Source organism: Bufo bufo, chromosome 4 (genome assembly GCF_905171765.1).
Source record: "Bufo bufo chromosome 4, aBufBuf1.1, whole genome shotgun sequence".
Lineage (NCBI taxonomy): Eukaryota > Metazoa > Chordata > Amphibia > Anura > Bufonidae > Bufo > Bufo bufo.
The window spans coordinates 160,194,612-160,208,455 of NC_053392.1; the positions used below are offsets into that span (position 1 = coordinate 160,194,612).

At 43.0% G+C, this 13,844-nt stretch overlaps 1 protein-coding gene across 1 annotated transcript in view; it reads left to right on the forward strand.

Annotated features, from left to right (window-relative positions):
* The window catches only part of SLC9A9 (solute carrier family 9 member A9), a 902,549-nt gene that overhangs the window by 38,073 nt on the left and 850,632 nt on the right, over positions 1-13,844 (forward strand). Inside the window, exons 3-4 of the mRNA XM_040428049.1 lie at positions 373-450; positions 2,567-2,643. Coding sequence (XP_040283983.1) covers positions 373-450; positions 2,567-2,643 — 155 coding nt within the window. The remainder of the gene's footprint in view (positions 1-372; positions 451-2,566; positions 2,644-13,844) is intronic.

Consider the following 13,844-nt stretch of genomic DNA (forward strand, 5'->3'; position numbering starts at 1 on the left):
TGAGGCGCTGGGAAGCCTTATCTTCGGAAACCTGCAGAAGTTGCTGGCTGTGCAGTTCACCAGTGTTTTAGGAAATGGTGATGAGATGTGTGCACCACATGTTATAAAGAGCAATGAAGGTTGCTGAACTAGCGCTTCCTGTTTATCGGCACTCTGTCACCCAGCTGCAGAAAGTCACTAGAAGAAATCACATAGGGGGGGGGGGGGAGCAGACGCCTTTAATCAGGACCCTCCTGAACAACACAGAAGTAAAAACATTTCTTATAGCATCTTGTGTCTAATCTCTATTAAAACATGTCTAATTTTACATTACGTCTTTTGACCTGTAATACCATATATATATATATATATATATATTTTTTTTTTTTTCAGATGACCTTTGACCCTGAGGTTTTCTTTAATGTGCTGCTGCCTCCAATAATTTTCCATGCTGGATACAGTCTGAAGAAGGTAACGACAACACTGTAGACACTGCATCTGAGGGGAGTGCCCGTTGATGGCTCCTCACTCTATTGAATGGCAGATTATCTCCACCACGGGTCACGTTATGCGCTTCTGTTGTGGAAGGGATTCTATCGTAGACATTTTCTGCAGCAAGTGGATGAAATTGTTACAAATGTCATCCACTTGGCCGTGGCCATAATCTTGATTCCTTATATCAGATCACGTAAGATTCCCTTAAAATGCCTTTTCTTACAAAAGCTGATAAAGGGGAGCCCCAGTGATCCCAAGATTGGAGGGTCTCTGAGTCCCCTTTCTGAATGGATCGTTAGTACATGTCAGTCCCTAGCTCTGGTCACTTTTGTGGGTGTGACGGAGCTCTGTCATTGTCAGTCCCATGGAGTGACTGGAGCTGTAGACCGACACTGCCGATTCATTCGAGACTCAGACTCAGAGAGTCTGGGTTCAGTTGGGGGCCCACTGGTCAGGCCCCTAAAATCCAATATTTATTTATAGAATAAGATGATTAATATTTCCATGGGATAACTTATTTAAATGGAACCTGTCACCATAAAAATGCAATCTAATCTGCAGGCAGCGTGTTATAGAGCTGGAGGAGCTGAGCAGATTGATATATAGTTATATGGGAAAAGATTTAGTAAAACTTGTAATATATTCAATTAAAGGGGTTTATCAATCTTCTCAGCTCCTCCTGCTCTATAACATGCAGTAGCGGCGCAACCTTCTCGCTGCTTTCCCTAGGCCAGTGACAACACGTCAGCGATCACATGTCCTAGGCACAGCTCAGCCACATAGAAGTGAATGGGGCTGAGCTGTAATACCGTGCTTTGCTTGGTGAGCAGGGAGAAGCCCACAGCGCTCACAGCTCTCAAACAGGTGTCAGACCGCCCCCACCGATCAGATACTGATGACCTATCCTGAGGATAAGTCATCAGTTGTAAAATCTCGGAAAACCCTTTTAAATCTCAGCTCTTTTCATGCTGAGGAGTGCTATGGGTGGAGCAGCTTAGCTTAAAGGGGACCTGTCACGTTGAACATGGTGATCTGCAGGCAGCATTTTATAGAGCAGGAGGAGCTGAGCAGATTGATATATATATAGATTTATAGGAAAATATTCAGTATAACTTGTATTTTATACATTTAAATACCTGCTCATTCTGGGCTTTCAAGTCTAGGAGGCGGTCCTATCAGTGATTGACAGCTATGTCTGTATACACAATCATAGAGAGATTGCTGTCAATCACTGATAGGACCGTCTCCTTCACTTCAAAGCCCAGAAGAAGCAGGAATTTATATGAATGAAATACAAGTTATCCTGAATCCTTTCCCACATAACTATACATCAGTCTGCTCAGCTCCTCCTCTGCTCTATAACATGCTGCCTGTAGCTTACATTGCCTTCTCATGGTGATAGGTTCTGAAGTATAGAGAGGACGGACAGGACAGGCTGAATGTGGGGCTGTGGTAATGGAGACTGCATACAAGAGCTGCTGCTCATTAGCCACATCCCCACCTCCTCTCTGTACTTAATGTCTCCTCATGAACTCCATTCCTACAGAGATTCAGCTAAAGATCATATCAAACTGTATTCAGATTAGTAATACCTGACAAGCAGAGCAGAGAGGAGGATGAGGCAGCTCTTAAGCTCAGTGTTGTGAAGTAACTTGTCCTCCTGTGTGATTAGTACAGGTTTAGTGTGTACTAATGATGCTCCCCAGACAAAACGAGCCATTATAACTAGTGATAGGTATTTGGGAATGTTTTTTTCAATAATTTTATTGTATTAATTCCTGGAGAACCCCTTTAAGGTGAGATGTTGCTATTCCCTTGCAGCAGATTTGGCATGGGGACATTCACCACCAGTAGAGCATAACTGCACCAGGAAATAATGATTTCTTCCAGAAGATACACTGTCTATAAAATAATGTATATAAGTCGTATATACCGGCCGCTATCACGTACCTGTGGTGTAACCTTTATGTTCATCATTTACTATTGTAAGAAACTGTTCACATGATATCAAATGCTATAAAATAAGACTTTGTACATGTTGTAACCTTGTTGCTATTAGCAATCAACCAAGTAACTGTCTCTTGTGCTGCAGAGACATTTCTTCCGCAATCTGGGAACCATATTAACATACGCGTTTCTGGGTACCGCCATTTCTTGCATTGTTATTGGGTAAGTGGAAATAGCTCAAGTTTTTTCTTTCACGTCTGCTATTTCTGTGAATTGACATGTTTTTCCACATATTAATCAGCATTCACATGACCGTGTTGCCGTCATGCCCATGTTGTGGACCCTCAAAGCGCGGGTCACTCCTCATCGCAGTGCAGACCCATGGACTTCAATGGGATCGCGTTCTTCAAGATGTGGCAAAAGATAGGACATGTTCTAACTTTTGCGGCATGTCGGCACAGACCTGGAAGCCCACGGAAGGGATTCTGTGTGTTTCTGTGTGCTTCCAGGTCCGTGCCGACTTGCCGCAAAAGATAGGACATGTCCTATTTTTTGCTGCGTCTTGCGGATCAGGGACCCATTCAAGTCAATAGGTCTTGCTGTTTGCAGTCCACAACACGGGCACAGCAGCACCACGGATGTGTGAATACGGCCTTAACTGGAGTTTGAAACTTTCATTTTGTAATATATAAGGTATTTCATGGACGACACCTTGTGGACTTCGGATACGCTGCTTGTTTCATGCGAAGCTTCTTTTTCCTCCTTGTAGAAAGTTTACCTTGTGCACATACTGTAGAGTAATAAATGACCTATTACAATGTATATACTATTTACCAGTCTGAGGATAACGCGCACAGTTTCCTTAGGGCTCTTTCACACGAGCGGATGCTGTGATGGTAATCCGCTGCGTGAAAGACAGCCAAGCCGCGTTCCGGACAGAAGAGACACGGAGCATTAACATGATTGATAATACTCCATGCCTTTCTGTGATCTTTTTACTACAAAATCAGTGAGATAACGTTGTCACTGTGATTTTGTAGCAAAAAGGTCACAGAGAGGCACGGAGCATTATCAATCATGTTAATGCTCCGGGTCTCTGCTGTCCGGAACGGGGCTTGGCACGCTTTCACGCAGCACATTTCCTTAAACATAGAAACTCAGCCACCTATTTCTTTCCTAGAGTGACACTTCTAAAGAGTGACTGTCCATCAAATCTGAAAAGTGAGCACAACCTTGTATAGACTATCCCCCTGGCGTTATGTCCATTAGGGCCTGCTCCAGAATCTGACAGCCAGTGTCACTTACAGTCATTATCACCGATAAATCACTAGTGGCTCCCTCCACCCTCAAACGGTAAAAAATGGCAGCCTATTTCTGGTACAAGAGTATTCACACAACCGGGATAAGTGCCAGTCAAAAATATGTCGTATTAATAGGCACCCAGTGGAAAATTCTGCAAATCACGAGAGTGTAGGTTACCTTTAAAACTTTTAATGATAATACCTAATATAATAGGCCCATAAGCAAATAATACAATTAAAAAACATGCATGCATCGGTGCCCATGCCACACATAATGGTGAAAGTATAGGCAGATGTAGGATAACAATTGCTGAGAGGGCGAGACTGGGGGTATAAATCAAGAGGGAGACAGGTACTTGGTCTCTTCCCCTATACCTTCCTATGTTCTAACTCTCATTCAAGCCCTCTCAGTATGTCCCTTAAACAATTGCGGCGATGACTGCCCAGCTTCGTCAGGGAATTGCATACACCACGGGTACACACATAAATAATGCCAAGCGCACTCTTCCCGACGCGTTTCAATGGCCAAATCATAGGCCAGATCCTCAGGGGACCGGCAAATCTATAAGTGGTCACAATAGCCAAACAGTTAGGTCGCTTAACAGTTCAACAAAACAACCAACATGGCAACATTAGACTGCTATAAGCAGATACTTAGCCCTCCATGTATGGATGTCCATGGCCCAGCTATAATCCTCGCCTGCGTATGGCAATGGCGATGCACTATGTCTGGTACATCATAAGGATCCCCAGACCTGACCCAGAGAATAATTATTGGCCAATTAAACCTATAGTAGCGGCTGGCCTGAGGATAGGCCATCAATATTAATACCTTAGAAAACCCATGAAAAAAATGCTTTTTTGGATATGTTCACAAGTGGTGTATATGGTGTGAATTTTACATTTCTGATTTGCATGCAGAAAATCTGCAGTGTATTATAGTTCTACAAAGGGGATGGGATTTTACACAATTTCATCGATATGCCCTGGAATAGAATCCACTTGGCAGCATGGGTGTTCAGTGCTTAGGGTACTTTCACACTTGCGTTTTTCTTTTCCGGCATAGAGTTCCGTCACAGGGGCTCTGTACCGGAAAATAACTGATCAGTTTTATCCCCATGCAATCTGAATGGAGAGTAATCCGTTCAGGATGCATCAGGATGTCTTCAGTTCAGTCGTTTTGACTGATCAGGCAAAAGAGAAAACCGCAGCAGACTTGCCTGAATGCCGGCATTTTTTCCCATAGGAATGTATTAGTGCCGGATCCGGCATTTAGAATACCGGATTGCCGGATCCGTCCTTCCGGTCTGCGCATGCGCAGATTGAAAAAAAGGTGAAAAAAATAAATGCCTGATCCGTTTTGCCGGATGACACCGGAAAGACGGATCCGGCATTTTAATGCATTTTTTCGACTGATCAGGCATTTTTAAGACTGATAAGGATCCTGATCAGTCTCTAATGCCATCAGTTTGCATACATTTTACCTGATCCGGCAGGCAGTTCCGGCGACGGAACTGCTTGCCGGATCTCTCTGCCGCAAGTGGGAAAGTAGCCTTAGCCGGGCTACCTTGCGGTACTGGGGTCCTGAATTCGAATCTGACTAAGGCAACATATGGATGCTCTGTAGGCTGTATGTTCTCTCCGTGTCTGTGTGGGTGTCCTCTTGGTATTCTGGTTTCCTGGAATTAAGATTGTGAGCCCCAGTGGGGACAGGGATGTGAGTGATGACAGTCTCTGTACAGAGCTGCTGAATATGTAAGCGCTATCTAAATGAATAAAATAAATAACTTGACCATTTGGTGCAGATTTTGCTGCTGCGGAAATTCCTGTAGATACGGTGTGGATTTAGGGTGCGTCCACATCTGACATGTCTACTGCAAATCTTTACCCTAAATCTAAAATGCATGTGTTGAGACTCTGCTAATTATAAAAAATAAATACAGTAATAAAATACATTAAATAATCCCCTTGTAGTTATTATAGCCTGCTTTATGTGTTTTTTTATTTACCTTACTTCCTATACATTGCTGACATATGTTCAGGCTGTAGCCAAGCTCCAGCCTCAAGAGTTCCATGTGGTTGGATTGGGATGTTCAAACTGTTATAACATTATGTGTAGGATGTGAAATTCATGGATTACCATATTTTTCGCCCCATAAGACGCACTCCCCTCCCCCCCAAAATGGGGAAAATGTCACTGTGTCTTATGGGGCGAATACTAATGTGCGCTTCCATTATGGAAGCGCTCATTAGTACCAGAGGACCGGGAAGCAGTGAAGGCTCTGTACTCACCACTTCCTGGTCCTCTGCTGTTGACTGTGTTGTGGATGCGCACAGCGTGAGGGCACTCTGTGACAAGATGGAGAAGAGAGCTGGATCCTAGGGGCAGTGTTGTCCGGAGAAGGAGAGGTAAGTTGATTTTTTTCATTTTATTTGCTTTGCGGCATGGGTGTCTGATCTGAGGCATGGGGGTCTGATCTGAGGCATGGGGGTCTGATCTGAGGCATGGGGGTCTGATCTTAGGCATGGGGGTCTGATCTGGGGCATAGGGGTTTGGTCTAAGGCATGGGGGTCTGATCTGAGGCATGGGGGTCTGATCTGAGGTCTGATTGGGGGTCATTCACATTGGGGTCTGAGCTGAGGTCTGATTGTGGGTCTGATCTGAGGTCTTAGTGGAGCCTAGTTAACATTGGGGGTCTGATTTGAGGTTTGATATTTTTCTTATTGTCCTCCTCTAAAACCTAAGTGCATTTTATTGGCAGGTGCGTCTTATATGGTGAAAAATACGGTATATACTGTAGTTACGTAGGTTGAATTAAGGCACAGTGTGGGTAAACTATCTCCATAGTGACATTTGACCAGTATCCCTGGAAGGTACCTTCATACTTTCTTCTCATTAAACAGTAATCCAGATTTTTTTAATTGACGGTCTATCCTTAGAATAGGCCATCAATATTAGATCAGTGGGGTTACGACTCCTGACAACCCTGCTGACCAGCGCTGAGACCTCTTCACTGTTAACATTGTACTGGACAGCAGCATACATTTACTAGCATCTCACCGGAATTCAAACTAGGAACAAGTGGGCGCTGCAGGCTGATGGACAGGGGCTTGCAACCAGTTTCGGTTTTGAACTATCGCCTTCATGGTCTGATGAAGGTACTCATTCAGTGCTGAAATGTGTAGCTTTGGAATATAACTTCAATAAACCTGATACAAGATGCTGTCCTTACTCCAGCAGCATCCACTTGTCCCTTGGTGTTTCTCTTCTGATGAGATGTTCTTGTTGGACCGGTCATGCATCAAGGCATCCACTATGGAGGAGCAGCAGCTGGTCTATTACTGCTGAAAGCTATTGTATATGCACATCTCACCCAGGTGAGCATTTTGATGTTACCCTGTTATACAGGTTTTCTATTGCCTGCAGGGCTCTGAACTATGGAGCACTTTTTTTTTTTTCATTTCTCATATAGGTCTTTATATTTAATAGTGGCTGTGTTGGTTTTTGCAGCCTTTTCTATTCTAGTGAATGGAAGAAAGCTGCAATATTAATCACAACTGCAACTAAAAGTATGGCGCTGAGCACGGAGCACGGAGCGATGTTAACAAGGAGGCGGCCGCGGCACTCGAACAGTTTTTGCATAGGTTTTCTAATACAAAGAATTAACGTACTTAGGAATGAGAAGACTATACGTTACAGACTAGCAGTTTTATTGGCCCTGTTGAATTCTCTGAATCCTCAAGAGTCCATTAAAATATGCAAACTACAGAAAACAAATCCATTTATCCAAATGTGGAGATTAAACACAGTCATTTTAATGCAAAGTCAAATGAAGATGAACATCAGAAACACATTTGACCTAAATCAGTATAGTCTTCTCTACAGCACTCACTGCCCCAAGAATCATATTATACCGTATTTGGAAGTAAATCGTGTGTCACATTTTTCTGACACTAATTTCCTTACCTACCGTATTACAAGGTCTGCAATGTATTATTTGTTTAAGAATGACTTAAAGGGAACCTGTCACCGGGATTTTGTGTATAGAGCTGAGGACATGGGTTGCTAGATGGCCGTTAGCACATCCGCAATACCCAGTCCCCATAGCTCTGTGTGCTTTTATTGTGTAAAAAAATCGATTTGATACATATGCAAATTAACCTGAGATGAGTCCTGCACGTGAGATGAGTCAGGGACAGGACTCATCTCAGGTTAATTTGCATATGCATCAAATCGTTTTTTTTACACAATAAAAGCACACAGAGCTATGGGGACTGGGTATTGCGGATGTGCTAGCGGCCATCTAGCAATCCATGTCCTCAGCTCTATACCCAAAATCCCGGTGACAGGTTCCCTTAAAAGCGGATCTGTAATAATAATAATATGGCAGCGTATTCTAGTAACAGGTTTGCAGGACTAATATAACTGATGCACGGGAATACTATGGGATTTGGTGAATACTGTATACAGAAAACCATGACTCTGTGTCCCCGACGAAAGGGCTCCCCCACCAGTGATTGACAGCTGCCGAGTGTACAGCCAGATACATCAGGAGTGGTCAATGGTTGGTGAGCATGGAGAGGGTGTGCCGACTCATTCATTTGGTGAGTGAACCATTTTTATTCTTAGCAGGTTTATGCCGTTTGGTGTAATAGGTCCGCTATAATATGCTGTTCTTAAATAGGTTTTTAAGCCCTATTATAAACTACTTCACTTTGCTCCCCCAACCTCATCACCCCAAGAGAAAAACGTTTTCATTTCTTTTCGACCTCTGTGTCCCCCTTCACAACTGCTATCCTGTTCTCTTGGGCACATGATTCATTCTGCTATCGTTCTACAAATCTTACTTCATGTATGTATTGCAGTCTGCAAATCACGGATCTGCAAAATATAGACATCTTCGCCTGCACCCCTATCCCTACCTGCTTGCATGATCTGCCCTAGATGATGGCCCACAACTGGACGGTGGTCCCTTCCTTACTAAGTGCAGGGGTCTACAGGGCAAGTACCAAACAGTAAACGTAGTGACAAATGCGCAGAGCAGATAACCGACTCGATGGTTCAGAATCCCAGAACCACAACAGAACCAAACTGAATATTGCAGAGTCGTACAAGCCTAAGTCAGTATCAGGAGAATCAAATCTAAAGCCAAATCAGAAACCGGAAAACAGAAACGAACCAAGCCAGGAGGTCATAACAGGAAGTCTCCACAAATCCAAATCGTCAGGCAAAGAGGTAGTAGTCAGAAACTTGCCGAGGTCCAAAAATCCAAAGGTCAAAGAAAGTAATATAGCAGGGTTATGAGGAGTAACATCTTAATCCCAGGCAACTGCAGGCCACAGGGGACTCGGGTCACCTGATTTTCCAATGATGCGACTGTGCAGTGTGTATACTAAACTTGCTGTTCCAGTAAGTAAATGGTGCCTTAACTGTCATAGTGACCGTAGCATGCTAATATACTGTAGTATGGGGACATTTATTAAACCAGATACGTCAGGTTTGTGTTATAATAATGTCACACAATACGCCAATTTTTTTTGCTAAATTTAGGAGACACACGACTCTTTAAAGTGGTCTATGTTTATGGTAGAAAAGTCAGATTAGATCTGGATTATGGCACATTTACTATCTGCAACACTTGAAATGTCACAGAAATGTCACATCCTACGCCAGACTGCCCCCTGGTGTAATTTTTAAGACTAGGGCCTCATGTACACAACCGTGCCGTTTTTTTGCGGTCCACAAACCGCGGATCCGCAAAAAAACGGAAGCCGCCCGTGTGCCTTCCGCAATTTGCGGAACGGAGCGGGAGGCCCATTGTAGACATGCCTTTTTTTTGTGGGGCCACGGAACGGAGCAACGGATGCGGACAGCACACGGAGTGCTGTCCGCATCTATTGCGGCCCCATTGAAGTGAATGGGTCTACATCCGGGCCGCAAAAATAACTACGGTCGTGTGCATGAGGCCTAAGTCATACAACAAATACATGAAAACAGTGCACTGCTTCATAATTTAGTACAACCACACAATGCAAAACCAGACTTAAAGGGATTGTCTCACTTTAGCAAGTGGCATTTATCAGGTAGAGAAAGTGAATACAAGGCACTTACTAATGTATTGTGATTATCTACAGTATGATGACTCCTTTGCTGGCTGGATTCATTTTTTCATCACATTATACACTGCTCGTTTCCATGGTTACAACCACCCTGCAATCCAGCAGCAATGGTCGTGCTTACACACTATAGCAAAAAGCTCCTGCCTACGTATACTCCCACGGTCGCAGCCACCAGAGAATCCGGCGCTTTTTCATATAGTGTGCAAGCATTACCACCATTGATGGATTGCAGGGTGGTCGTAACCATGGAAACGAGCAGTGTATAATATGATGTAAATACGATTCAAACCAGCAAAGGACGCAATATGGATAATAACAATACATTAGTAAGTGCCTTGAATTCATTTTCTGTACATGATAAATGCCACTTACTGAAGTGAGACAACCTCTTTAATAGTGACATGAAAACAATCTCAAATGATAAATGTTGCTCTATATGTTTAAGGCAGTTAAACAATGATAATGGGATAATAAAAAATAATAAAAATAATTTTAAACAGTCTGCAAAATAGATGGAAAAATTAAATTTAAAGAGTAACTAAACTTTTAATTACAGTATTTTTTTATTTTTTTTGTAAAATGTCCTAAATGCCCTAATAACACTTTTGCTAATATACTTTTATTAATGGATTTCTCTTTGTGCTTTTCTGTACACTTTATGAATGGGGCTGCAGCAAACAGAGTACGGGCAGGAGCGCATATTTCCTAAATGCTGGCATAGCACATGGACAGCCTGTAACAATGTGCTATGCCAGGATTAGCTGAGCGGCTCCTGCCTGTGCCTGCTTCGCTAAGAGTCCTGCATGTCATTTTAATATAAAATACATTTTCTTCAGCAGACATACATGAAAGTAAAAAAAGACACTTGGGTGTCCACACAACTGTAATAATAATGTGATGTAATTGAAGACACTCTCTGTACAGCTCCGCAGAATATGTTAGCGCTATATAACCAGTGAAAAAATAATAATAAAGAAAAGTAGTATAAAACAATATATCGGTTGGGTGGGTGCTACAAAAAGTAGAGAAGTAGCTCAAAGTGATCACATTTATTATTAAATCATGAAACACGTGATCTGATGACATCACTCCACAATTTTATAACATTGTTATGTTAGTGATTGTATAATATCATAATTTTATTTCCACGTTGGTAATGGGCGAGGAATAAATCTATTGTGTGACAATGCCCTGCCATCTTGTGGCAGACCAAACTAACTGCACTGTTAGCAGCATTTCCAATTAAGGCTATATTCACATGGCCATATCCGTTTTGTGGTCCGCAAACTTCGGATTTACAAAATGCGGATACTGACCTTGTGCATCCTGAACTAGGATATGTTCTATAATTTGCGACATGGCCACACAGATGAGGGCAGCACAAAAATGACATCCGTGTGCGGTCCGCAGTTTTTGTGGCCTCATAGAAATGAATGGGTCGGCATGCGATATGGAAAAAAAGCAGATTGGGGGCAGACCGAAAATAAGGATGGGTGAATGAGGCCTAATGAATGCTATAATAAAATTGTGTAGCTCAGAATGACTTGATTTTTTTTTTCATTATGGGCTTCCTCTCCTTAAATTTTATTTTTATTTTTGTATACATTAAAAGTGAATACTATAATTGTTGTATGTTAGATTTTGCATGTAGGTTATCTATGTTCTGTCCCTGTTTGTGAATTAAAGGAGTTTTTCTAGGATTTGATGGGACACAGTGAAGTGACAAGTGAAGTGACAAGTTGTTTCTCCCACAATGCTGTGCGGTTTATAGCTTCAGTTGGACCTGTGGATAGCTGGTGTTTGGATCTCGGCTGAGTTCCTGGTGCTGCCATGGTTGTACCACCAGTAACTGTACTGGCGTCACGACAAAAACCATTAAGGAACTCAGCCGCAACAAGCACCCTAAGCACCCCTAACATCAAGGGCACCTGAACCACCATCTTGGCTGATGCTTCCTACCACAGAGCGTGCCCCGGAGGATTTCTTGCTGTCCACCTCAACACTGTGCTGCCAGCCCAGGGAGGCTATCTGCTAACCGTGAGTAAACTGATGAACTGTGTGTTATACTATTTGGCCCCTCATCGGTCCACCTTGCACCTCACGTGTTGCCCCTGCGACTGGCTGGCTGCAGATACTCCTGAGTTTAGATCTGGGGACAAACCCATGCAGTTAGGGGGGAGCTACTCTTGGATCTGCTTTTAAGCATACTAGTCGTAAGAAACGAGTGTTTTTTTTCTGCGGACAGGAGGGACATTTTATTGGAGTATGTCCATACATTAAGCGTAAAAAAAAAAAAGGGTCTTTTAATTCCTATTTGACTCTTGGGGGGCTGAGAGGAGAGTCAGAAAATGTGCATTTGTCTTTGACTGGTAGTACCCGATTTCTCCTGACTGCTGAGGTGGCGCTAAAGTAAAAAACTATGGGGATTGAGGTGTTTATCGACAGCGGGGCAGCAGTGAACCTGATTGATGCTCAGTTAGTCCATATGAACGGGTTGTCACTGAGTGCATTATAGAAATTTTTTCCATTTTTGCTATTGATTCTGCACCTCTAGCTCAGAAGTGTTTATCGCAAGTGGTGCATGATATCAGATTAAGAATGGGTGACTTTCATCAGGAATTTATCTCGTGCTTTGTTTTGGAGGGTCTCCCTGCTCCGGTGGTTCTGGGTTTGCCGTGGTTGAGCAGGCACAATCCAACCATCAATTGGCAAGCTAGACAGATTCTGGATTGGGGTGATTATCGCGTTGACAATTGTCTTAATACATCTTTTTCTGTTTTAACTGCTAAGACATTGCCTTCATTTATATCTGATTTTGCCAACGTATTTTCTGAGTGGATGCCAGGTTTTACCTCCACATCGGGAATATGATTGTCCTATCAACCTTATTCCCGGAGCTAAGTTGCCCAAATTTAGGTTGTATAACCTTTCTGGGCCTGAAAGATTGGCCATGAGAGAGAGTATATTACCGAGAGTTTGGCTAAAGGACACATAAGACCTTCCAAATCTCCAGTGGCAGCAGGGTTTTTTCTTGTTAAAAAAAAAGACGGAGGTCTCCGGCCATGTCTGGATTTCCGTGAACTCAATCGGATTACTGTCCGTGATCCTTACCCCCTTCCTTTGATTCCTGATTTGTTTAACCAGATTGTTGGTGCCAAGGTGTTCTTCAAGTTGGACTTAGAGGGAGCATATAATCTGGTCAGGATCAAGGAAGGGGATGAATGGAAGACGGCTTTCAATACTGCTGAGTGTCACTTTGAGAACCTGGTCATGACTTTTAGGTTGACCAATGTTCCTGCGGTTTTCCAGCATTTTGGGAATAACATTTTTCATCATCTTGTGGGGAGGTTTGTAGTCGTGTATTTGGATGACATACTAATTTATTCTCCAGACGTGGAGATACATCAGGGTCACGTTAGATTGTACGCAAAATTAGAGAAGTGTGCTTTTGCTGTACGCAAGGTGCAATTTTTGGGATACCTGTTGTCATCTTTGGGTTTTTGAATGGATCCAGAGAAAGTCTGTGACTGGGATCGACCCGAAAACCTGAAGGCTCTTATGCGGTTTTTGGGGTTTACCAATTTATTACCGCAAATTTATTTAGAACTATTCAACATGACTAAGAAAGGGACAGATGTTTCAGTGTGGTCTGATTCGGCGTTGCGATCCATTTCTGCGGTTAAGGAGTGCTTCTCTTCTGCCCCTATATTGGTGCAACCGGATGTATCACAACCTTTCATTGTGGAAGTGGACGCGTCGGAGGTGGGAGTAGGAGCAGTTTTATCACAGGGCCTGTCACCTGGTAAATGGCATCCATATGCCTTTTTCTCTAATAAATTCTCTTCTGCAGAGAGAAATTACGATGTGGGTAACAGAGAGTTACTATCCATTAAGTTGGCTTTCGAGGAATGGTGTCATTAGTTGGAAGGGGCAATTCATCCGATCACAGTGTTTACAGATTACAAAAACCTGGCTTAGGCCTCTTTCACACTTGCGTTGTCC